This window comes from Petaurus breviceps, unplaced genomic scaffold (genome assembly GCF_028583685.1).
Source record: "Petaurus breviceps papuanus isolate PSGF00001 unplaced genomic scaffold, PetGlider_PUasm1.0 129, whole genome shotgun sequence".
NCBI classification, from domain to species: Eukaryota; Metazoa; Chordata; class Mammalia; order Diprotodontia; family Petauridae; genus Petaurus; species Petaurus breviceps.
The window spans coordinates 7,011,130-7,038,708 of NW_027185665.1; the positions used below are offsets into that span (position 1 = coordinate 7,011,130).

The 27,579-nt window shown below is 36.5% G+C and overlaps 1 protein-coding gene across 4 annotated transcripts in view; it reads right to left on the reverse strand.

The window, feature by feature from the left end:
- Positions 1–27,579, reverse strand: part of LOC138173247 (WD repeat-containing protein 7) — a 494,247-nt gene that overhangs the window by 76,056 nt on the left and 390,612 nt on the right. For all 4 annotated transcript variants that reach the window (XM_069103220.1, XM_069103240.1, XM_069103213.1 and 1 more), the window contains one exon: positions 8,570–8,669. In XM_069103220.1, the coding sequence (XP_068959321.1) occupies positions 8,570–8,669 (100 nt within the window). The remainder of the gene's footprint in view (positions 1–8,569; positions 8,670–27,579) is intronic.

Below are 27,579 nucleotides of genomic sequence, written 5' to 3' on the forward strand. Positions count from 1 at the left end.
ATCTAGTTATATTTCCCTTATTCTATGCTTTTTTTTTTGCCCTTTGGAGGGCAATTGGGGTTAAGTAACTTGCCCAAGGTTACACGGCTAGTTTTTTTTTGTGTGGGTGTTAAGTGTCTGAGGCCAGAACTAACTTGAGTCCTCCTGACTCTGGGGCCGGAGCTTTACTCACTGTACCACCTAGCCACACCTATATAGGAATTTTTAACCAAAAGGAAGCCAGGGTCCTGATAACAAGAAAACATTTAGTCTTATAGCAATATAGAACACGAATTAGAGCTAGATGTCACCTGTAAAAACTTCATTTCTTCCCCAATTAATAAATGATCAAAGGATATGAACAGGCAGTTTTCACAGGAAGACATTAAAGTTATCTAGCCATATGAAAAAATGCTCTAAATCACTATTGATTTGAGAAATGCAAATCAACACAATTCTTAGGTACCATATCACACCTGTCAGATTGGCTAATATGACAAAACAGGAAAATTATAAATGAAGATGTGGGAAAATTGGAATATTAATGCATTGTTGGTGGAGTTGTGAACTGATCCAACCATTTTGGAAAGCAATTTAGAACTATGCCCAAGGGGCTATAAAACTGCATAACCTCTGACCCAGCAATACCACTTCTAGGGTTGTATCCCAAAGAGATCATACAAAAGGGAAAAGGATCTACATGTACAAAAATATATATAGCAGCTCTTTTCATGGTAGCAAAGAATTAGAAATTGAGAGGATGCCCATCAATTGGGGAATGGCTGAACAAGTTGTGGTATATGAATGTAAAAGAATACTCTTGTGCTATAAGAAATGATGAGCAGGACGACTTCAGCACAATCTGGAAAGACTTCCATGAACTGAAGCTGAGTGAAGTGAGCAGAACCAGGAGAACATTGTACACAGTTACATCCACATTGTGTGATGACTAACTTTGACACTTTGCTCTTCTCAGCAGTGCAAGGTTCTAAGACAACTCTAAAACACTCATAATGGAAAATGTTATCTGCATCCAGACAAAGAATTATAGAGTCTGAATACAGATCGAAGCATACAATTTGTTCTCTCTCTTTTTTGTTTTGATTTTTCTTTCTCTTGGTTCATTCTACTGGCTATAATTCTTCTTTACAACATGACTAATGTAAAAATATGTTTAATATGAATGTATATGTAGAGCCTGTATCAGACTGCACATCATCTTTGGGGAGGGGGAAGGGAGAGAGGGGGAGAAAATTTAAAACTCAAAATTTTGTGGAACTGAGTATCGTAAACTAATAAATAAATTTAAAAAATAAAAAGCACTTGATTTCTTCTTATGCATTATACTTTAGTTCAGGGGTGGGGAACCTGTGTCCTTAAAGACACATGTGGCCCTCTAGGTCCTCAAGTGTGGTCCTTTGAATTCAAACCTCACAGAACAAATCCCCTTAATAAAATGATTTGTTCAATAAAACTTGGATTCAGTCAGAAGGCCATACTTGAGGACCTAGAGGGTCACATGTGGCCTTGAGGCCACAGGTTCCCCACCCTTATTTTAGGTGATATAAGAATTACTCATCATTTTGGGATAACTTTGGGGGACTGAAGAAAAGCTCTGGCTATAGGTCTCTAGTAGTTGGGAAGATCATGAATCAGAAATAGACTCCCAGGAGAAAGGAAAGGAGGCCTTCAGCCTAAGACTTGGAACCCAAAATAATTTACTATATTTTGCTTAAGAAAATACATTAAAAATTAAAAATATGAGCTTTTCTCACAATGCTACTAACTTTGGATAGATGGTTAGCTAATAGCCTGAGAAAAATCTATCAATGCAGCCACTGGTTATTACACAAAATTAATTTTTAAAATATTGGAAAATCGGCAAGATAAGCTATTTTAGCAAGCATGCCAAACCAGAGGCAAATCTCAGCAGTGGGAAGATTTTTACTGTAGATTTCTTTCCAATCTTTATCCCACCCCAAGCTCTAAATATTTAAGACCATTAACTAGGCTGACTGTCCACACCTCTGGTTTTCCACACATACTTAAGAATGACAAAGAAGAAAAAAACTTTCACAGATTTTGGAAGCCCTGTGCTCTTCAAGGACAAAGACAAATCCTGTAAACATCCTAAAGGAATAGGAGAAAAATGAAGTGAGGGGAGTAGGAGCCAAAACCAAAGGCTGGGAAGTAGGATTTGGCTTTTCTTATTGTACCTTCCGCCAACGCATCTAAAAAGAAGGAAGGAGAAAAGGGTTGACAAGATCTTTCCCTTAAAACCTGTCAATAATGAAGTTATCTACTTCACCTGGTCCACTGGATTCTTCTTTAAACATCTCAGACTTTGCACTTTAATCATCAACAGCTTGCTTTTTGCAGAGAGGCATCTTTCTCAATTTGTTCCCCTCTCCCCTTTAACCTTAATGCTTCATCACCTCATGGTTTCCACCCCTGTAGAGAAACCCAAGCACCTGCTATTCTTTGTATTCCCTATATTGGATCTCTGTGGCTTAATTAAAAATCAAACCCCTTCTCTGGACTAACTTTTCCCTACCAAATGGTGACCAATTAAATTGCTTAAGAGTTACCTCAAAAACTTATCTTTGTTCAAGAAGTCTTCTCTGATTGACCCAATTCTACCTCTCTCATTCCTAAACACTTTACAATTACACAAATTATTTATTTAAATTATTTCTGGCAGTACAGGGGGACTTTGCACTTAACACAGATGCAAAAACAACATAGAAAATTAAAAAGCAAGGCCAAGCAAAAAAATGATGAGTTGTAAAAAGTGACAGAACTCAAAACAGACTGCCAAAAGGGCTCAAGTCTAGAATGAGTTACGGCAAGCAAAATCAGGACTGAATGCTCCCTTAAAGCTATACTGGTGCACCCTGAATGGTAATTTAGAGGTGTCAGTCAGGGAGGACAGCTACTTATGCCTGTGACTGAAGAATAATATTCTTTTATCAAGTAATGTTGTTCTGTCTAAGGAGGTAGCTTCAAAAGGGTGGAGAGGGTGGAAAGAAATGCTTGTCTAGTCAGCTAGACCACCAAAGTCAACAACAACAATATCAATAATAACTAGCATTTGGGGAGTGCTTTAAGATTTGCACAGTGCTTTATAACTATTATCTCATTTTATCCTCACAAAAGTCCTAGGAAAGAGATGCTATACCCACACCCAGCCCTCTTGACAGATGAGAAAACTGAGGCAAGCAGTGCCTTGTCCAGTCACCCAGATAGTACATTTTTGAGGTCAAATTCGTATCCCCTGGGCCAATTACTGGTAAAACCTGATCTGGATTAACATCAGTATTCAATGTTACAGAAAAGGAAAGACATTGGAAGGAAATCAAGTTGGGAGGAAGAGCTGGACCTAATCAAAGCTATAAAGGAAATTCATGCTTGGGCTGACCTAATTTTAAAGGTATTATTCAGGGATTAATTCACAAGATATAGCACATAAAAGCAATTTACACTTCTAGAGTTTGTAATGTTTTTCTCACAATAGCTCTGTGAAGCAGGCTAAATATTATTATTTTATAGGTGAAAAAAGTTGAGTTTTAAGGAGAATGGAAGAGAAGTATTAAAAAAAAAAGTGACCAAAAAGCCATCAGTTTCTCCTGAGCAACAGGTGAACTTTGTCATTTTTCGAAAGTCTTTATAAGAATAGTTTATGGATTTAATCAGCATCTTCTTGGGGAAAATTAGAACAAAACAGGTAGACTCACATAAACGATTCTTAACATCAGACCATACATATTTATAGTTACACAACTAAATGAGAGCTGTTGAAAATGGAAGATCTCATTGTGTTTACTGCTTGATTTAAAAAAAAAAGTACTTGATCTGGGAGGATAAAATCATCTTACTTAAAGGCTCTCCTCCAACAAGGTGTTTTCCCTTACACATGTTAGAACCATTCAAGATTCCTTAAGAGATGAAATCAGAGAAATTACTCAGTGATCCTCTGGCTACCATGGGAGAAGTACAAAACAGGGAGATGCTCAAGTGTTATGGAAGATGCATGACACAGTCAGAACAGAAAAGGTCCTCCCTGTGGATAGGGAGATGCTCCAGATACTCATGTTTGCTACTATGGGCAAACAGGTAGTGCAGTGGAGATAGGAACTAGGACTTGGGAAGACCTGCTTCAAACAATCATTGGCTCGCTGACCCATGGCAAGAGAATGAACTTCTCTTGTCCTTCTTTATCTGTAAAACGAGAGGGTCACTCGATGATATTCTGCCACCTCTAAACCAGTGATCTTATGATCTACAGAATGAACAATGTGCTGAATACACCAAAACGTGAAAATACTGCAGGACATCCTCGATGGAAACCAAAGCTGCCTTCAAGGGAAGAGATTATTAACATACATGGAAAAGCAAAGTAGATGAAGAATTCACATTGCTCATATTTTGAAATATAAACTGTATGGGCCTTACATCGAATTAGTTTATCAATGCATACATCTTGGACAGGGTCTATCTACAGACAGACTAAGATAGGGGTGGGGAACCTGTGGCTTTGAAGTCACATAAAGCCCTTTAGGTCCTTGGGTGTGCTATTTTGACTGAGTCCAAGTTTTACAGAACAAATTCTTTTATTAAGGGGATTTGTTCTGTGAAGGTTGGATTCAGTCAAAGGGTCACACTTAAGGACCTACAGGGCCACATGTAGTCTCAAGGATGCAGGTTCCCCACTCCTGGACTAAGACACAGACCTAGAATTGAATACACAGAAACCATTTTCAAAAACCCAAGTTTGCCACCAAAGTCCATACTTTTAACATCAACATTCTCTTGATCTTTCTACATAGCTTTACTTGGATGTCTCATAGCAGGAAAGTAATCCTGGGCTTTTAAAGGCAGTGCCACCAGAGCACAAACTGTCCAGTTTTACAGTGCTAGAAGAGTTCTGAGTATAGACCTGGAAATAGACTGTTTGCCTTCCAAGGACAAACCTGAATAACATCACAAGAAATGAAAGTATCTACATTTTATATGACAGGAAAAGACCAAAAATTAATGTCATCCCCAAAATCAGATATCTTTGTCCAGTCATACAACTGACTTATTGGACCATCAGAATTAATAGAAAGAATAATTATGAGAAAAATATTTGGCATTCAACTGAAACAATTTAATCTTGAACTATTTAAACAAGAAACTAACTGATAAGGAAAAATGAGTAATGGCAGCAGAAATTACACTGGCATCAATTATAATAATTTCATACAAAAGTTACACTGATATAAGTTAAATGGAGACCAAAAGAGTCTAACAATCATCTTAATCAATAGAAACTGGACTTACTTGCCAAACAAAAAGAGATAGTGACCAAAGGAAACACTGGTTTATAATACAAAAGAGTTTGTAAAATCTTATGAAAAAAGAAGATGGATGATTATGAACAGTATTGTTTTACAAAGCAGCGGGTAAAACCAGTTTAAAGAAAGCCTAGAAAGAAATCCAGCTAAGCACAGTCATCCCAAGGGCATTAAAGGATGAAAATGTAAGTAGGATAAGAAAACAGAAGAAATGGACAAGATGTACAAAAATTTATACATGTGCATTGTATGTACACACATGTACACATACACATACAATATTCACAAAGCAGTTAGTAAGTACTCACTAGGCACCAGGTACTGTGCTAAGTATTTTACAAATGTCATTTCATTTTATCCTCACAACAACCCTGGGAAGTAGGTGTTACTATTATCTCCATTTTACAATTGAAGAAACTGAGGTGGACATAGGTTAAATGTCTTCTTCAGGGTCACATAGTTAGTAACTATCTGAGGCCAAATTTGAATTCTAGTCTTACTTCTATCCACTGCACCACTGAGCCATTAGAGTTTATTAAGCATAGGGGTAACATGATCAGATCTGTTCTTTAGGAAGATCACTTGGATAGCTGAATGCAAGATGAACTGGACTGAGCAGAGACCTGTGGCAGGCATTCCCACCAGCAGGCTATTGCAATAGTTCAGGCATGAAGTGCGGATGTAGTATACAAGGGTAGTGGCATGTCAGAGGAGAAAAGGAAGCATATACAAGGTAAAATAGACCAGTCTTGTCAACAGATTCAATACGGAGAGTGAGAGATGGGAGTCAAGAATGATAACTAGGTTGTGGGAGAAAGACACTAACTTCAATTTTAGACAGATTTAGTTGAATGAGAACAAGTTAAGAGGCTCTAACCTTTTTTCTGCTTACAGAATCAGGCACCACCTGAATCCAAGTCCCTGCTGTCTCTCATCAGGACTACTTTAATAAGCTTCTAATGAGATTCCTCAACCTATTTCTCCCTACTCTACTACATCCTTCAAATAACTAGTAAAGTGATTTTCATTAGACATAGTTCTCATTCTTAACATATTCTCACGCAATAAACTCCAACAGCTCCCTATTATTTCTAAGATTAAAAATAAAATCCTTTATTTGGACTTAGAGCTATTTACAATCTGGCCCAGTATTTAAACACATTACTTTTAAATACTTTGCAATATTTAAAGACATTACTCCCTTTTACATACATATTTCATGACCTGTGATCTATGATCCAGCAACACCACCTTACTCGCTATTCCTCATAAATGACACTCAATCTCCTTATCTCCCTGAGCTTGTAAATGCCTGAACTCATGAGTAGGATGCTCTTCCTATCTGCCTTTTACCTATCACAGGTCTGCATTTCTTTAAGACTCAGCTCAGAGCAATAGTTCTTACAGGATGCTTTTTCTGGTTCCCCCAGATCAGGGTTCAATTAATCTTTTCTGAGTCACTGATAGAGCCTATGGACTTCTCAGAACTATATTTTTAAATGACTAAAATAAAATACAAAGGATTGCAAAGGAAGCCAATCATATTGGAATACAATTGTCAAAATATTAAAAAAAAAAAACCAAGTGCACAGATCCTAAGAGAAGATCTGCCCTAGAGGCTAGTGTTTTCTCCTCTAAGGCTTTTCCCATCTGTGTGTCTAGTACTTGCTGATCTATGTCGATGTTGTCTCTTCCCTTTAGAAGGTTAGCCCTTTGAGGGCTGGTGTCATTTTCGCTTTTCTCTTTGCACTCCCAGGGCATAGAACAGGGTGAGCATATAGTCATCACTTAATAGATGATTAATTCAACCATCTTTCCTTTTCTAGATGTTTAACTAACACTAGAAGTTTAATATCACTAATAACTAATTTTAGGATTCTGCCAAAAATAAAAGTTATTTACTGGTCTACAATTTGTGGATTCCATTCTCTTCCCTTTTTTGAAAACCACTGCTCTTCACCTTATTAATATTGAAAGAATACATAAAAGCTACAGGTTTATAAATCCAACAGGTCCAGTGACTTTTTCAAGTCACTATAGGTTGTACACAAGGATTTGGACCTGAGTTTTCTGACTCCAAATCCAGTACTCTTTTTTTTTTTTTGCTTTTTGGAGGGCAACTGGGGTTAAGTAACTTGCCCAAGGTTACACAGCTAGTTTTTTTTGTGTGGGTGTTAAGTGTTGGAGGCTGGAACTGAACTCGGGTCCTCCTGACTCCAGGAGCCAGAGTTTTACTCACTGAAGCACCTGGCCGCCCTCCAGTACTCTTTCTACTACTTAAAATTTCTCTCAGAAAGAGCCTGTATCTTTTACCCCTGGACATTTAAGTATAATTTAAAGGACTTAAGGTGGTTTCATCACGGCAATATATAGTTTACTATAAAGGAACATAATAGTGAAGATTGATGAGTGTTTTCATTTCTTAAGACGAGAAAATTTATGTAAACAAATCCAATAATTCATGATAGCCTAAGCAAATAAGTTTAAAAGGCTCAACCAATTCTCTATTAAATTCATCTTTTAATTATCCTGTGTTCAGGCCTAATTTAGCAAATAATTCAAAATCTCAACTAATTGGGTAACAGTTTTGAATTTCTTTATATTTTCTCTTAAAATTTTTGACAGAGCAAACATATATGTAATACACCGCCATCAGTAATGAGGTAAACGGAAATCTAAGAAAAATGTGAATCAAAATGAAAAACAAACTCATCACTGACACAGGAACAGGTAAGGTTAATTTTCATTCAGGCAGAATAATAGATATCAAGTTCTAATTTCAAAATTCAAAGCAGATTGCAATATATCTAGCTAAAAAGTCTATTACTTAGTTCTCCTAAGAACATATCTTGGTTAGCATTTGAAAAGTTACTTTTGTGAAGTCATATTTTTACCAAAATTTAGCATTATAAATTGTTTTTACAGAGGAACTTGGCAAAATAAGTAACACAACTGAATCCTGCATAATGCCAGATATTTTTTTTTTAAAGTAAGGGTTATTGCAGGGTAGTTCATGAGCAGTAACACCTTACTTTGGGTTCCTATTATTAACCCATCTATGGCAGCCCTTCAGTTCCAGTGAATGAAGACAGTAGGGCTCTATACTCTTGAAGTCCTTCATTAAACTATTGATCCTTTTAGCATTATCCATAATGTTCCAGCAACTCAGCATGTCAACTGGGGCAGTGCTAGGTTCTTTTTGCTTTCAATAACTTCCACACTTTATGGAGAGGAAGTCACAATGATTTATTTACCTGACATTTTCCAGTCCGGATGTCGTACAGGGCCACTGAACCATGGCGAGCTCCAACTGCTATTCTGTGATTCCGTTCATAATAGCTGACCATGTAGAACCTGAATTGAACATTATAACAAGAAACAGGTGAGACTTGTACTAAATGTGGGGAGGAATATTAAAACATTTCAGTGATCAATTCTAATGATGATTTAAAAAATAAACACATGAATTCATTGCAATTACAATGCTTTAGTAACTTTTTGAATCAACTGAAATCTAACAAAACATTGATAATGAATTCAATTTTGGCTTTTTGACAATAATTTGAAAAATGTGGGATTTTAAACAGGTTGTTTTGAAACAAATCTCATAATTATGAATATATTTGAATAATGACAAATAAAAACAGGTGAGATACCAGGTTATTAAATGAGAGGTCATTGTCTTTTTATAGTAAATAATGATATCCACATATCTTAATTTGATCATGGATAGAAAGACTATTAAATTTTGAATTTAATAGTCTTTAAAGACTAAAAAAGTCTCTGATTCCATTATGATATTATAAAACAAAAATATTTTTATTGGACAGAATAATGAGAATAAAGCTGATCCAATTGGTCATCATTGCCACATTTTTAAAAAAATCAAACTGTAATAAAACAATATTTCATATCTAATTTGAGTTAAGGAATCATGTAACTGTAGATAATAGGCAGGCATAATTTTTATCCTCTCAGACATGTGTAGAAAACCCTGGATAGGCCAGAAATGATGTAGAATACCACAGCCACTGGCTTTCTTCCAGTGCCCTATAAGGACTTCAACAGAAGACTTTGTAAGACAAGGAAGACATAGTGCCTCCCTCTTGGTCAAAAATAGTCGTCTACCACTGAGTCAGGCTCCAACTCACTACTAGGCTAGCCTAGAACAGAAAGTTTAATTCTGGCTAGTTCTTCTAGTCCAGTCAGCTGGTCAGTTAATTGTTGGGCACCTGAATAACTTTTACAACTCTTGTATATATGTACAGATTGTAGCCCTGTATCTTGTAAGTAAATAATGTTTGTTTAAGTAATGATTGCACTTGGGATTGTACACAGAGTTATGAATGCTCAGATACTGGGCACTTTTAATGGTAGAAAGACAAGAAATAGTGAGTACCAGCTTGGGCAATTAGTGAGGAGAGGTCCCCTGGCCTAGGCATGAGTGAAATTTGAGTTCCTGCAATGGCAGGTTTCTTGGTGTGTGTGTGTGTGTTTTTTTTTTTTTCCCATAGGTTTGAATCAGATAATTTAAGTCGACTTTTAAAATCTATCAACCTAAATAAAAAGTTTTAATTTACAAAATTTTCCCATTTTCCTCATATTTACCATGTCATAACAATAAATGACACAACTAATGCCTTTGACAATAAAATGAAGAAATATGGTATTACTGGTCTGCATCACTTTTAAATCTTATTATATTTATTAACTATTTAGCTTTACATATAAAGAAGCATCTTTGTTACTTTGAGGTGGTTTTATTGTCGAGTCAGACTCGTGTATTTCAGCTTTTGTTTACTCTTCTGCTCTTCCATTTATGCTAATTTCTAAGACTAGACTGAATATTTCTATTCCTTAAACATATGATGGTAGTTTGCGACTAGAGTATGCAAAGAAGGATGATGGTAAGATGCCTGACTAAGGTTTGAGTTCCTATGCCAAATGATTTGCTAATGGGCCATATCCATTCATTGTCTACATCAGATTTGCTTGGTTGGACATGATGGTCCATATGGTATGTTCATGAATGACTTACATCAATGAGGTTACTCTTTTTTTTTAAGTTCATTCTCCTTTCTTTTTTGATTCTTCCCCCATCAACTATCAATATATTCCACTACTTTAAATTTGAAGGTATTTTTAATATTTTCAAACAAATATAATTTAGAAAAGTTTGATAGTTTTTGGTATATCTTAATGACATCTAGCTAAGTTTGTGACAAAGTATTATTTACCATAATATAACTAGTTGCATTCTATTGTGGTATCTCCAAAAATAAAACTAGCTGTTCTTTTGGAACTTAACATATTCATTTTGTGCATTACACTAAGAGCCCCAGAAAACTAAAGTGACAAGATGCATTTTAAAATTTTTACCTAGACTTTAAAATGAGTGTTAAAGTCATTTTGCAAAACATACTATCAGTTACCTTTAAAAAAACAAATTAGTTAACTGCATTAATGTCGACCCAAACTGAATATAGAATTTTCTTACATTTCAAAAAATATACTCTGGAACCAATCTTATTCTGCTACATTACCTCCAAACACCATTATGTGTGGTAAAAAAAAAAAAAAGAGAGAGAGAGATCAAATCTATTCTTGGAAGCAAATCTTAGTCTTTATGAAAATTTTTTTTTTTTACAGATCTATTTTTTCATGTTTTGCAATTGACTGTAAGAGTAATACATGTGTATTTTTGGACAAACTCTTTAAAGAATACTGGATATGAAAGACCTTAAGGCAAAACTTTTGTATTTAAATTTCTAGCAAAATTTTCTACCCCTCTATCTGTTCTGAATTACTTTGTCTATTGCATGGTTTGTTACTACAGTTTAACCTATGATGGGGTGTATAACTATGATGTCTATTCATAATTGTCTGGTTGCTAATAAGGTTATTCATATCAACTAGGTATCTGCTTCCAACTGAATGTGGAAAAAGGAACAGGAGAAATGACACGAAGAAGGAATTGTAAAGCAGGTCAGAGACTGAGGAAAGGGAAATTTGGGAGAACCTGAAAAAACGACCAAGGGTGAAGGAGCAGACAGATAAAAAGGAGGAAGATTAAACAGCACTCTACATGGAGGCCAAGCCCTGGGTGTGAATCTAGCTCTGCTACTTACTGCCTGTGTGATCATGCGTAAACCATTTCCCCTCTCTGGGCCTCAGTTTCCTCATCTATAAAGGGAAGAGGTTGGACTAAAAGGCCTGTGAGTTTTCTTCCAGTTCTAAATCTATGATTCTATGATCTGATAAAGGAAAAAAAATCAGGAGAAATGAAAGGACCAGAGAAGATGCAGGAAGAGGATAAGGACTTGTGCTAAAAGTGGAATATTATAAGGGAAGAACAGGATCCCTCATAAAGATCCCATGGCATCATAAAGTAAGAAGCTAGTCAAAGGGGGTCAGCTGTGACGGTAAAGACATGAAGAGCTGCTAGAGAGGCTGTCAAAGTATTAACAGGGAACTAAAAAGTGAGAGGAACAATGCCTTCACCAAACATTTATTAAGCATTCACTAGGGCAAGCGCTGAGAATATAAAGGAAAAACGAAAACAGAGCTGAGTGTTGAAGGAAGCCAGGAAAACAAAGGTGGTCGTGAGGGACAGAGCGTCACAGACATAAGGGAGAACCAGTGCAAAGGCATTGGCAGGGAGATGGAGTGACATGTCTGAGGAACTGCAAGAAGGCCAGGGCAGCTATCCTGTAATCTGTATCCATGGAGGAAAATAAGATATACGAAGACTGGCAAGGTAGGAAAGTACCAAACTACTACTGAGTTTGAAATGCCAAGGAGTTTATGTTTGATCCTGAAGGTAGTTTGGAGTCACTGGAGAAGGTTATTTTTTCATATGAGACAAGGAAGGAGACAGCAGGGGGAAGCATCTGAGGGATGTGAGATGAAGATGAGGAAATAGGAAGAAGCTCTTCCTGAATGGTCTCATTTTTTTAAGTCTGGGTTCCTAGATGAGAGAGTGGGAGCATAGAGGGAAGGATGAAAAGGTGGTGAGAGATTTGAGGAAAGACTAACAATTAGAGAAATGGAAAAGGATTGCCTTGCTACAGTGAAGGGTCAGTTAAGATTACTTAACATCAACCTGTAATGGACTCAGCAGAGTATTGTGATTTTCTCCAATTTCATTCAGCAGCATGTAAGAGCAAAAAGGAAGGAGATAGTGAGAGTAATCCAAGGTTGAGGCTTGGAAGGTCAAGATCTTTGGCAGGATAAGATGGTAAAGGACTTGAGAAAAAAGCATAGTATAGAGTTCATCAAGGGGTGAAGTCAGGAAACGAAAGAGAATGTAGCCAGTGTAGGGATGATAACTTAGGAAAGAAGTGAGGGGTGGGGGAACTGGAAGTCATGATGAGGAAGAACAGTATTAAGGGATGCAAGGCAGAGGGAGAAGTGGAATGACAACAGATTATGATCAGAATATAGCACCAGCCCTGGAGTCAGGAGGACCTGAGTTCAAATGTGGCCCCATACACTTAACACTTACTAGTCATGTGACCTTGGGCAAGTCACTTAACCCCAATTGCCCTGCCTTCCTCCCTCCAAAAAGCAAAAAAAAAAAAAAAAAAAAGGTATTTCAGAGTTCATAAACATGAAATTGGAATACTTGTGGATGATGGCAAGATCAAGGGGATGACCATCTCTGTCACCTCTGTAGTTGAGGGGAATTAGAAGAGTAGGTCATAGGAAATGAGTTAGCTGAGGAATTATGATTATTAGAATGTTTAAAGTAGTATAGATATGTATGCTGAGTCCTTACATTTTGAGCACAGGAGTAACAGAGAAGAGGAAGACTCTGCATCAGGCACTAAACTTGTTGACAAAGGAGAACACTATCCAGGAGGTTGGCAGAAAACTGGCACCAGAATCTTGACTGGATAATAAATATGGATTGAATGACCTCAAAGGAGGAGATTAACTGATTGATGGTGGTAGAGGAAAAGCCTTGAAGTAGAAAAGGTATTCCAACTCCCTCATTATAACCAATGAGTTGAGCTATGAGTCAAAGTGCAATCTGTGCCAGAAAGTTAAAAAAAATTGTTAAGACCAGAAGGAAATGTCCTTAACTCAAACATTTATTGAGTACTTGTTATATACAGAATTCTCTTTAATGGGGCCACAAGAGGAGTAGCAGTCTGGTGACTGGGGTAAGGGCTCAGAATGGTCAAAAGCCTTCCCACAAGTTAGTTAGCTGTGAAGTATCAGAGCAGAGATACTTATTATACCATTGGTAATCTGTCTCCTAACTGCAAATGAGTGAGTTTTCTACTCTATCACATAGACTTTGGGTGATATGAAAGCATGGACACATCCTTTAGAGATCAGAATATTAACTGTACTAAAAGATTCACTGTTCTTGAAAAAAAAAATACTTTGCACAATGAAAAATCATAATTGAGAAAGTAATTAAAGGGGGTAAGAACCACCAAAAAAGGAAGGCAGAGATGACCATACTGGGTATTTGTCCCCATTTCCCTATTACAAATGTATTTTACATTCAGTCAAACAACTGCAGATTTACTAGAAGCTATTTATAACAGTCCTACTAGCCAGACTACTTTAGCATGAAACTGACAGTTTTATAATGGAATATGATCATATCATATCATTTGATCATATCTTTACAAAATAGGAAAATTTATCTCAGTTGAAATGCAAAAAGGCTAATACAATTAAAATTACTAAATATGTGAAATGAAAAGATGATTATGTTGTATATACTAAATTATATACTAGAAAAACTAGTATAGAATTGACACAAATACTCTCTACATGTTCACTTTACAAAAATTTTACCAGTCAAGATACTTTAACATTTAACATCATAACTAAAAAAACATAACAAAACAAAACAAAACCTGAGACATTATAATTCATTATCAAGCACTAAAATGAATCACCAGGGGGAGGGTCTGGAATCTCTCACCTTAAAGTCTTTAAAAACAAACAAAAGAAATTATAAGCTTTTATAAAATATGGCATGTCTCATTAAAAGAGCATGGGGGGGAGGGAGAGGAAGGAAGGAAGTAGGGAGAGAGAGAGAGAAAGAGAGAAAGGGAGGGAGGGAGAGTGGGAGAGAGACAGAGAGAGAGAAAGAGAGAGAGAAAGAGACAGAGAGAGAATGCATGTGCATTTATTAAGTGCTTACTATATGCTAGCCATGGTGCTAAGACCTGAGGACATAAATGTAAACAAAGAAGACTGCCCTCTAGGAGTTCATACTCTAAATAAGAGAAGGGAATAGGTAAAGCATAAAGGAAGGGTAGGGTAGGGGACAACTGCAGAGACATGGTCTAGGGATGGCATGTAAGTAGTGTGAGGAGAATCCAACTTCCTCAGACACAGTGCATGGATCCAAAGGGGGTGGGAATGGGTAGGAGAAGGAACAAAAGTAATGAAGATAAAGCCGGGCTATAATGTAGGCAGCACAGTGTGAAGACAGCTTAGTGGGGGGGTGGGGAGGGATGTCATCTGACCTCTCTTCAGTCTCAGTTGCCTCACCTGACAAGTGGCATTTCGCAAAATTATCAGCTACCTCATATACAAGTAAAATGTTTTATAAATCTAAAAACCTTTATAAATTTTAATGAATGTTATTATTTTTGTCGCCATCTAAAGGTGGTTGGGCTGTTTTTCTTTAAAAGTAGTATGATAAATAAGAATTAAAAGTTAGCTTTAGATGCATTAATTTTTAAAGTAAAGCTTAGCAGTTATCAAATGCAAAACTCAAGCACCAGTACCTCTTTGCAGTGTGGTGGTGACCCTGTGTTTCTAAAAGATATGCCAGGGGAATGGAAGCTCAACAGATTCTATCTAAGCCTAGAACACTTTCAAGTGTGTGCATACACATATACACATTGTATCTGCTCTGGTTGGCCACTGGGTGGTTAATTCTAACTCATATCTCGTTTAATTAATTAATTAATTAATTCGCTTATGCTAGCAATGGATTGTTTAGCAGACAGCAGATCTTGGTATAAAAAGATCATTTTCAAGGTCTTAGGGAATGGTGACACAGTAGAAAACCCACTGAGGGAGCACTTGTACTTAGAAAGCTAGTGCTATGCCCATAGTAGCTTTTCAATAAATACTCATCAAAATGAATATTATATAACATTTAATGCTGTTAATTTCCTTTTTAGCACATTGTGACAGATGCTCTTACAAAGAACAGGAGTTGCTGCCAGCTTGCTATAATGTCCAATGGAAACAATTTACTGTTTCTAGGTGGAAACCCAAGCCAGTAAAAGTGTGATACACCTAGATCATAACAAAAGGTACTTCATGAAGAATTCCTGAGTAGGTATGCATGTAAGAACACACATCACCAAGTTAAACTGGTTTTGATAGGTAACATATTATTAATACTGTAAATGTCACACCTGAACAGTGCAAAAAAGCTCACTATCTAAGTCATATTTCTGAAATAATTAAGCAGGCAATTATAATTTAAACAATTTCTTATTATGTGAGTTTTAGGGGAAACTGCCAAAGGAGAAATGATATCTATCCTTTGGTAAAACTACTACCCTTTAGCAAAACTATTACCCCCTTTATTCCTTACAGTTTAAAAGAAAATGTTCTTCCTGTTAAACAGTGAAATGGGTTACTAGAGGAAGCTGTGGATTTTTTTACCTTGAGGTCTTTAATAATGAATGATAGTAATTTGTTGAGGTAATTTTTAGGTGGAGGAGGATGGGTAATATCATTCTGGGGAATCTAGATGGCCTTGTGACTCCATGAGTAACATACATAATTATTTAATATCAAAATCATTCTCTCATAAATGGTAACATTAATTTAAGATTTCACAAGTTGAGGTGGATAACTGTTTTAAATCCCATTAGTGTTACCATTCTCTACCGAATAAGAACAAACCACAGGTTTGGATAAGATTTTTTAAAAAATGAGATCACACTGTTATTTTAAAGTAGACAGCATTCATTTCCTTACTGGATTTTAAGTGCCCATTTAGGTGAACAGAGCTGATTCAGCTTTTTGCTTGAAAAGCAGAATCAATCAGTCTGTCTACTTAATAACAAAGTTATAGAAAACATAAACTGTCCCTGAAAAATATACATTTAACTACCGCATAAGTTGTTTATATGCTTCTCTATTCTTTCGCATTTTCAGTTCAAAAGCATAAATATTTCTTTAGTTTTGATTTTTTTCTACCATATCTTCATGTTGCATTTCCAAGAAACTTCTAATCATGTATTTTTCATTATTCCTTTCAGCTGAGTTACACTAATATTTTAATGGAAACATCTGCTAATGTGCATTAAACTTTCTTGAGAGTGCACATGTGAATAATGATGAGCGTTTTACTGTAAAGCATATACTATATATGTAAAAAATACAGTGAGTCATTTTTTTAAGCCACCAATAGCAGAGGTCAGCTAAAAGACAATGTGCACAAAACAGCTAAACTGCATGAGGACATTTTAAATTCCAATGGCAATATGACTTCTGAAAATCCAGGTGATTTATCCTTTCCAAATCTTGGCAGATTAAATAAATCTATTCTCTGGGTAATGGCTTATTATTGTTCACAGAATAGAGAGCAGCCAAAAAATAAATGCTTACATTGTAGCACACACTTCATTGTCATATTCTTTATTCAACTCACACACGAGGAATGCTAAGTACTCTACAAATAGGGGTCTTTGAGGACAAGATGAAGATGTAACATGGTTTATGTTCCCTTAGTTAGATAAATGTTTTGCTGTAGTTTAATTATTAACATTTAGCCATTGGTATCACTTTATATAATTTGAAGATATCTCTAACACATAAATGTGGGATATTTAGATACATTTTCCAGTAATTGAAGATTTAAAATTGGGCCACTGTTGAAGTATAGATTCCAGACCAGTGCCTACAATAACTCTCACTGTATATATTTATCTTCTTGATTTCTGAGAAAACATTTTGTATTCTGACATTGAAAGTCTGTATCTTTTAATTGCTATAAAAAACAACTAAGTGCTAGGGCTGCTCTCTCCAAGGGCCGTTACATGTTACTGTAATACATATCCAGGTAACGAGCTAGTATGTGATTGAATTCCCTAAACGTTAAAATGCTCTTGCAGCCATAAAATACATTAGAGTAAACTTAAGAGCCAAACAATGTAAGATATTGTCAGTAAAAAGAATGTATTTCTGTTTTTTTCAAGTGTTTCACAATGAACTGAAATCATGTATAAGAGATACAACAATGAAAAATAATTCACCAGAATAATAAATTTACTCTTATTTTTAAAAAAAATTTAGCTCTAAACTTAGCTATAAATTTGTCTTTATGTAAGAAAGATTTCTCTACCATCTTTTCAACAAAGACCATAGTAATGCCATGAAAAAGTTTATGAACCTTTTATGAATGTGGAATAGTTCTCTTATGTTTTCAATTTCATAAATTTATAAAACTGAAAGAAAACTCGGAGATCATTTAGTCCAATCCTCTCAATGAATAGCTAATGAAATACTGGGATCAGGAAACTCTTAAAACCATCTAAACATATTAACTAGTTACCATTATGAGCAATTTTTTCCTGAACAGATATTGCAGATGAATAACGAACTGCTTCCAGAATTTAATAGGAAGAGAAAAGTAGGATGGCTTACATTCGGCAAACTGAGAATTGTATTTAATGACCTCAAACTTCTCAAAAAAAATAAATAAAGAGGCACTGTAGTACAGTGGACAGCAAGAAATACGAAGTCAAAGGATTCAAAATATACCTGAGACACTTAATTCTACGCCTTGAGGCAAGTCATAACTCTGAGAAGTTTACAGCTTCCTCAGTGATGAGAATGGCCTAGAAGACTCCCAAATCCTTTTTACTTTTAAACGTATGATCTAAAGCTGTGAAAATACAGACTGCTATGTATTCAAAGAATTAAAGATACAGGATACTGTAGAGATAGATGCATGGTGGGTGAGTAGGCTATAGCATATCACCAATGAAGAATTATGCAGGAGAGGTAGTATAGAATATATTATTAGGGATGTATAACTGGAAGAGAAGGAACCCTGGGATTACTGATAGATAGCCTACATGCTCCAATGGTACCCACACAATGACAGGAGACTGATCGCAAGCACCCTAAATGGATCCTATGGATGATATTCAGAAGAACGTGAAGGACAGACATTATGTGGTATAAAGGTACAGATCCAGCAAATGTTTAAAGCAAATATTTACTTTGTGTGAAATGACCATTTTAGGGGGGCAGCTAGGTGGCGAAGTGAGTAAAAGCGCTGGCCCTGGAGTTGGGAGGACCCGAGTTTGGTTCCAGCCTCAGACACTTAACACAAAAAACTAGCTGTGTAACCTTGGGCAAGTTACTTAACCCCAACTGCCCTCCAAAAGGCAAAAAAAAAAAGACTATTTTAACTGAATACATAATAGGAATTGCTGTTAAGTCATGTAAGAACCACCCATTAACAAACACTTCTAATATGATTAAACAAGAATCTACTGTATTCTATTATAATCCAGGCAGTAGTTTTCAAACTGGTACATGATACTATTATGAGGCACTTGTCACATGTCTCATGAAATTGGGATATACTATATCTATGACAGTGACTGGCATAGTGGTAGAGAACTGGATCTGGAGTCAGGAAGACCAAAGTTCAAATTCAGTCTCATGAACTTACTAGTTGTGTGACCCTGGGCAAGTCACTTAACCTCTATCTGTATCAGTTTTCTCCTCTATAAAATGGGGATAACAATAACACCTACCTCCCAAGGTTGTTGTGAGGATCAAATGAGATAATAATATTTGTGAAATACTCTAGCAATCCTTAAGGTGCTGTATAAATGCTAGTTATCAATTAGTAGCAGTGATGGGGTACCTGGGGTCTAGTTCAATTTGTGAAACCAGCTTGTAAAACCAGTCTGTTCAATTGTAACTGCAATTTGTCCTTTCCCACCCTTGAGCTCTGCCCCTTCTCCCTATCCCACACTCCACCTAGGCAACACCCCGTGACCCCTTTGTTCTTACTTAATCTCTTCATTTCTTCTGGGCCTGGCCCACACCCTCCTTTGTCCTTGCCTTTTGTCTCCTTCAACCTGGCCCAAATCTTATCTAAACTCTCTATTCACATGTTCCTTGGTCAGCTCTGACCTTTGTCTATGCACTGAGGCCCCTCCCTTCTGGTCAGCCCCGACAATGGCAGCCCTACCCTTTAAAGGTAAAAGTGTGTACCCCTCTCACTTGCAGGTCCCCTAAAGGACTCTTGCCCGAGAAGCGTAACAATAAACTTCTACAACTCTCCCTCCAATTAAGCCTGAGACCTTGAATTCTTTCCAGACGATATTGCAGGTTTTCTGGTCTTGAATAAAATCAGAATTCCTGCTGAACCTATTGGGATCCCCTCCCCCATCAGCAGTAACCCTAAAATGATTTGATTGAACCATGTCTTGTTCTTGGTAAACTTGCATTTTATCCTGGTGGTACTTAACAATGTCAAATATAGAGAGAGACCCAGAAGTATTGGGGAAAAGGCCAATGGATACGGTTGTTTGGGAAAAGCAATTTCAGTGGTTTTAAGGTATGAAAGTATCAAGTGCAGACAACTTTTCCTAGAAGTCTGGCAGTAAAGGATAAGCAAATAAGATTACTCGAGGAGTAGCAGGGTCAAAAAACTTTTTTGGATAATTTTTTTTTAGGTTAAAGAAATGCTAATTTGTTTATAAGAAGAAGGAAAGAATCTGGTAGAGAAGGAGAAATAGAAGATTTTTATGGGAAGAAGAAAAAGGGATGGGACTTGAAGATACAAGCAAAGTCATTAATCCCTGGAAGAAAATAAAAATACTCTGAAACCTCTTCTGAAATAATAAAAGGAGGAGGAAGAGATCAGTGAAAAGGAGAGAACTGGACAAAATGAGGCTAGAAAAGTCATTTTTTAAATAGATTAAACTTACTGTATGTAATTACAGAGGAAGCAAACTAAGACTGATGAGCAGAAGTTATATGAAGCCTGATCTGAACTCATAAGGAAGATTCCCTAATCACCAGTTTATCTGGATATAAAAGGAGCTGCCACAATAAGCAGACAGCCCATGATCACTGGATGTATACAATTAGAACCTGGATGATCACTTATCAGTAATGTTCTATAATCGGATTCAGCTTCAGGTAGGACAAACTGACCTCTAGGGTGGGGTTCAGTTCCAAGACTCTACGATGAGTTGAAGGAAGCTCTGAATTCTGTGGGAGATCCTGTAATGCCAAGCAAAGGCAACTTCCCAAGGTTCAAAATACCAGCATAGCTGCTCTCCATTTTATTCAGTGAAAAATTAAGAACAGAGAAAACCAAAATATAGCATCATTCAAAATACAGCATTCACCAAGTATAATTCAATAATCTCCAAGTACTACTCTACTCCTGGACATTATAATTCATTTAGTCAATCCTAAAGACCCTCTTCTAAGTACTACTACATCCCTAGGCTGTACATTCATTTAGTCAACCACAAAGCCCCTCTTCTCAAATGGAGATTAGTTTCCAATCATAAGTAAAATACATTCATTTGGTCCTTCACAGAGTACAAAAAAAGTCAAGTTTCCCACCCCTGGATCACAACTGAATAGGCCATCTACCCCAGAGTTACAACAAGCTTAAGCACATCATTTAATACCCAAAGAGAGGTCTTTTCTTCATCTTGACCCGAGGCAAGTTCTCAGCAATCTTTGTTCCTGGGGAGACAAAGCTTAGCAAGGCCACAAGATACATTGCCAGTGTCTTCATTAATTCATTCTCTGTCTGCAGAACAGTCCTAGGACCCCTGTAATGGGCATGTAAATTTTGAAGATCTTCCCTGCCCCTAGGCTAAAGTGCACCTGGAGCCTGGGGTGGGGAGGCTTGTTTTTCAGTAGATACTTCTTGATTGGCCAGTGGGTCAATAAGGTTGTTACATTCTCTGAGCCAGGAGAAGGGTATATAAACCCTGATTTGAGGCTTTGTTTTGGGGCTCAGTTTGAGAAGTGTTCTGTGATTTGATGAAACTCTGGGCTAGCCGTTGTCCAGAGCCCCCCGGCTTTGAAACCCAGATGTTGTTTGGTATGGATGTAATGGTTGCACAGTTTGGAAAGCTGTGTACTTGATCAGTTTCTGTCTTGATAATTCTGTTTGTATATTCTGAAGTTTGGGGTGCGGACCTTTTTCCCCTGAACGAGGTAAACGATACATACCGTGTTTCCCCGATAATAAGACACTGTCTTATTAATTTTTTGGACAGAAAAACACCAGAGGGCTTATTTTCAGGGGAGGGCTTATTTTAATGAACATTGACAGCAATTTTAATAAACAGGTAAATGTGAACAAAAAATGTACCTTTATTCAATAAGCAAATCACTGGGGAAGAACAGGATGATGCGCTCACTGCTGCAGCTCTGATTGAATGCAGCTTGGAGCGCGGCATGCGTTTCACCCGGGGGGGGGGGGGGATACAGAGGGTAGGGTAATGTAGCGTGTAGTGCAGGGGATCACCTTCACTACAGTAGCAATCTCAATAGGGCTTATTTTCGGGGGCGGGCTTATTTTAGAGGAATCTTACACAGTAAGGGGAGGGCTTATTTTTGGGATAGGTCTTATTATCGGGGAAACACGGTATCTGACTGATTAAAGTAAGCTTGTTAACCCATTTTGAGTTGCTTTCCTTTACCAAAGCAGATCCAAGAACCTGTGGTGGCAGCAAACCCTGAGGACCCTTGGGGTGCTTGCTGCTACAACCTCTGAAAACATTAGCAAAACCCTCTTCCAGGATTTCTGTAAACATACGACAAGAAAATCCTTCTTCAGGGCTTCTGAACCAACAGCAAGGTTCCAGGACCTCTGCAACAACAGCACTGTCTTTCACCAGTGAACAAATCTGGCAAAACAACATCAAATCAGACAGACAAAGTACCAGCATAACAGCCATGTCTCCTCAGTACTTGGCAGCTCTCGATGGCAGCTCTGAAAGTCCTGGGCAATTCAAACTGGCTCTCAGCAATCCTCTCAGTCTCTCTCTGCCTCCAAGATGCTGCTTCCAAAAAGTTCTTCTGCTTTTCTCTTTGCTGGTGTCTCTCTAAATTCACGTCACCAGCTCCTTCCAGTTCAGCCCTCTCTTTTCACATCAACAAGTCCATCCCACAAGTGGGATTCACAAGCTCTTTTAACACAATCAATCCAAAAACCAAGCCAATACAGGGGGATCTTTAAATTCCATTACTATTACAGATCCCTAACCTAGGGCATGGACTGTGTCACTTTTGCCTTTGGTTTTGTCAGTGCCAAGCAGAATGCCTGAACATAGTAGGTATTTAAAAAACATTTGTTGATAGATTAATTAAAAGTTTCTGGTTTTATAAACTTTATTAAAAAAAATTCAAGAATGTTCTTGGTTATAGAACACTAAATAAAATATATAATCATAATTTTGGCAAAGTTTGTTTCCCTAATTGTAGCCTCAATATACCATCTGAGATAATTCATTGAACCACAAATTCCTTTGGAAATTTTCAATAAGTCAAATATTCACTGAAATTTTTTTCCCCCTTTTCCCACTCCAACATACATACACACACACATACATACATACACACGCACAGATACATACACACACAGTGATAATAATTGGTAGTTTTTAGAAACCATATTTCCATGAAATACTCTCTTTGCTTAGAGAGCAAAATAGAGGACTTGTCACTCTCCCTCCCCTCCTCCCTCCCCTTCCCCGGGCAAATTCAGAGAATTCCTTAAGTGCAAAATATATTCCCCAAATCAAAGATGAAAAAGACACAAGTACCTTTTTTGGTCACCCTGTCTGGGTACAGAATTTCTGGGGGAGATTTTAATGTGGCTGGATGGGGGAGATAACAGCTCCAACAGCAACGTTTCCAAGGAAGAATACAAAGGAAAGAATGTAAGCTACAGTAAGGGGCAGTCTGGTATGTCCCTCCGGTGCTAGATCAGTGAATTCTGTCTATAACGGCAGTAACCAAAATCAGGTCAGAAGAAGACTTTAATTGGCTCCATCAGATTGCCTGAAGTGTATGATAGGTTTCCCAGAGGATGACTATGAGAGATGTAGGTGGATGTACCAAGTTAGGGGGTCTCCCTCTGTTCTTCCTTGTGTTCTTTTATCTCGAGAGAACCATTACTCACAGACTCACAAAACATTTAAGAGTTAGACTATAAAGATCATTTACTCTACCATGTTCATTTTGCTGACATGGAAATAGGTCTCCTTTTTTCTTTGCTCAAGAAGAGAAATGACTTGCTTAGGGTCATACAGCAGTATAAAAGCTAAAAGACTCAAGTTGTATAAGTTCTTCCCACTACACCATGGTTACTCCTTGACTCAGTTGCTGTGAGCATCTCAATGGGAACAGAATCACACTGATACTGGTGATTTGGTATGCAACTCCTACATCAGAATGGCACATGAGACTCATTACATCAGGCCAACAAGGTTTTGCTTTACTTTGGTTTATTAACACCTAGAAACAGGTCTTTAGTTTCCTCTGTAGAATCAGAAGGATGAACTAAATGATATCCAATATCCTTTATTTATAGCTCTAAGTTTCCACCACTTCTCTAGGCTTCTATAAAAATGATTCAATGAGCAAGCTGTTTATTCTTGCTCTTGCATAAAATAAAAGAAATGGAGATGGAAAACACCTCATGGGTCATCTAGGTCAATTTCTTCATTTTACAGAAGAAACTACTGAGGACCAAAAAGGTTATATTTGTTCCAGGATGATATTGAAAGAATAGGAATAAGTGGTATGGATACTGGGGGGAAATAATAGTAACATTAAGGAACCTTATTCATTGGCATGATGTTGAGAGCTATGAAAACTATACAATAAATTAGCAGATAATGTCCCCACCCTTCATCTATGTAGTAAAGGAGATGATACATACACACACACACACACACACACATAATGATTTAGCAATACATTCAGGCCACATTTAGAAAGTAGGGAGGTAGTTTATGGCATGGCCATGCATGCACAGTAGCCCAACATGAGCTCTCAATAGGTAACACCGAAATCTGAGAATGCTGCAATCATACCAATCCCCTCAAGTCTCCTGTTTATTTTATTTTATTGGGGAGGAGATGAGTTTTATAGTTTTGAGGATATTATATTATTAATATCACAGATGCTATGATAAAATTTACTTAGAAATATCTGTCCTTCAGACTGAAAGATACTACAGTGCCTTTTAGACAATCATCAGGGAGACAACATACTAGCACACATTTCAATGAGATTCCAGAAAAATGAAATGGTAGCAACACTAAATGACAGATACATCAAAATTATTTCACTTGCTATTCTAAAGTAGTTAATATCATAATGTTATCCTGTTATATTACATATGGTAACTCTTGGCCTGATTATGTATGCTACCAAATTAACTCAGAAGAGAATGCAATGTTGTTCCTTTGTCTTTTAAGAAGAGTATGTAATTCCCATATAACAATGAAAATCTATTTGTCATACAGATGAAAAGTCCTTGACAGTAGAAGCATTTTGTACAACTGGGTTCTGAGTCAGACTATGTGTGCTGTATTCAATCTCAAGGGCATAGAAATCTAAGCAATTTTCTTGTATTATTAATGGAAGTCACTGTATTATTAATAATATGCCTGGAACTAAAATGTAAATTATTAGGACACATTTAAATCTATGTCTACAATACTTGGACATGACACTGATGTGTTTCTGATATTGTTTTACTGAAATACCACGGAAAATGTTTTTAGGTATAAAAACCAGCTCATAATGACTTACAGATGTCAATACAGAGGTACCTTATTATATAAATGTCTACCATTCACCAAATTAGACTAGGTAATATCTACAGTGACTTGTAAAAAAAATTCCTTAACTACAAAATAAAGTATAGTAATTTGGATATGAAACAACAAGGCTGCTTTGGAAGGTGTTAAATAAGAAACACATGGAGAGATGAAATAGAGTTAATAATTCTGCAGAGATGACGCCCCTCAATTTGGGGATTATTCATGCTTTCCCTTCTTTCTTTTCTCAGCTGCTCACCTTTTGGATATATCTCTGTTCACAGAACCTTGACCACAGTATACATAAGAAGTACAAGTAAGAAGTGCTAAAACTCAAGCACGTCAGTTTTAGTTTTTATCATAAGCCTCAGTTATAGGGTTTGATGGAGAAAGGAAGTGACAGCTCCTGGCCAGTGTTGTTTTGGAGTTATCTACAGATTTCAATTATTCACGCTATTCCTATTTTGTGTCACCACAGAGAGTCAAAGGCTGTTACAGGCTTATGCTGAAGTCCAATCGTGGGATTGTTTTCCTGAGAGTTACTCTAAAACAGAGGCGCTGAAACTTGTCCATAGTAGTAGAGCCCTTCAATTTTAACGGAACTTTGGCAGAACCTTTATAAAATCCTCTAGAATTATCACTGTGAGAGTCAACTAATACAATATACAGTTCATTAAAACGAATAACTTTGGTTGTTTCAGGATTTCTTGAAGAACAGTTGAGAATTAACATTCTAAAACCATACATTTTAAATGGCCTGGATAAGAATGGTTTTACCCAGAGAATAAAAGGTGAGGAAATGACAATAATTCGGATTACATTACAATTAAAATATAAGCATATGATTGAATGATTTGAGCTCGCTGGTAGAAGTCTAATGCTTAGAAATGATAATCCCATGTTCTCTCATCCATTTCCATGTCCAAATAAAAACAATCACAAAAACCTCTAAAAATGTAAAAATAACTGGAATATTTAACTTGCACTATCCCTTCTCCTTTAGGCTTGAATTTCTTGTTGTTAGTTTAATTAAATGGATTTGATTGGGGCAGGGGAGGGGGGGAGAGAAGCCACTATGGAATCAAATTACAAAGTGATTCGTTAATTATGACCAAACTCTAAATTCAGTAACACAAAAATCAATTCCATTTATATCAATGACAATTTAAAACACCAAGCAATATTTGCTTATACAAAACACTGCAACTTCACATGCAATCTAAGACATGATTGCTACACTGTTAGGAGTATGTGAAGAAAATCTTGGCGGAATTGTGATTTTAAAGCTAGAAAATTATGATTTTTAAAAGTGAACACACAACAATTTTTCCACTAAGTAGCATTTAAGTAAGCAGGACCATTTTCATGCAATAGGTCATATTTTTCCACATCTCTCTTACACAGATATTGTCTCCTCTGCTGGGAATATCACTCAATACACCCTGAAACCAGCCTCTGTTGAAATTTTACTTATTCAAAATTGAACCTCCTCCATGAAGTCTTACTTGATCTCTTTAGTCTTCCATAACATTATGTCTTTTACAGCAGGTATATTTTTCTACATGTTGTAATTGTCTTATATATCTTTGTATCCTTCACTACCTTATCCTTCATGTTTTCAAATGTTAAATTATTGAAAAAACAACTCTAGATAACAAAACAATCCGGATGACTTGATATCTTAGTGATCTTGTGACTAGGCAGCAGTCCTTAGTTCTATATATGGGAAGATAAAAGATTATAATAGATCTTACAGACTTCTGTGTTATATATTAACTTATATTCAAATTAACAGAAACATAAATTTTGTCCACAGTAATCTACAATGTTTACTTTTATTGCCCAATTGTGAAATTATTCTTGAGAATAAAATACATGAGAATAAAAATACCCTACATTTTAAATTATAAGTACTTTCAAATATATGTTATTTCTGCTTAATGTGTATATATGTATATATATATATATATATATAAAATTTTTATTTTCAGATGATTTTCTAAGAGATAAGAAATGAAAATGAAACTACCCTTCTACTTTATAATCTACCTTTGGCATATGTTTATAATACACAATGCTAGTAACTACCATTATGGAGGATAGCCTAAGCTATAAATGGAGACAACTAAAACACTTTTAAAGAGCATAAGATATACAAGGATTTAAAGAATAAATACTGTATGGGAGGATCTAATCAGCTATATAGTCAGTTTCTCTATGCTGCTTATAAATTTAGATTTAATATGAAGTTTTTGTGAATAAAGACTGTTACTTTAGCTAAAAGTTGATAAAGGACATAGTGATGGGATACGCACAGTATTCTTTCAATTGTTTTCAGTCTCGTTTTTGCCCTAGTTCAGATGACCGGAACAGAAACAGGGCAGTGTAATGGAAAGTGTTGGACTCTGATTTAGGAGACACAGGTCTTAGTTCCACCT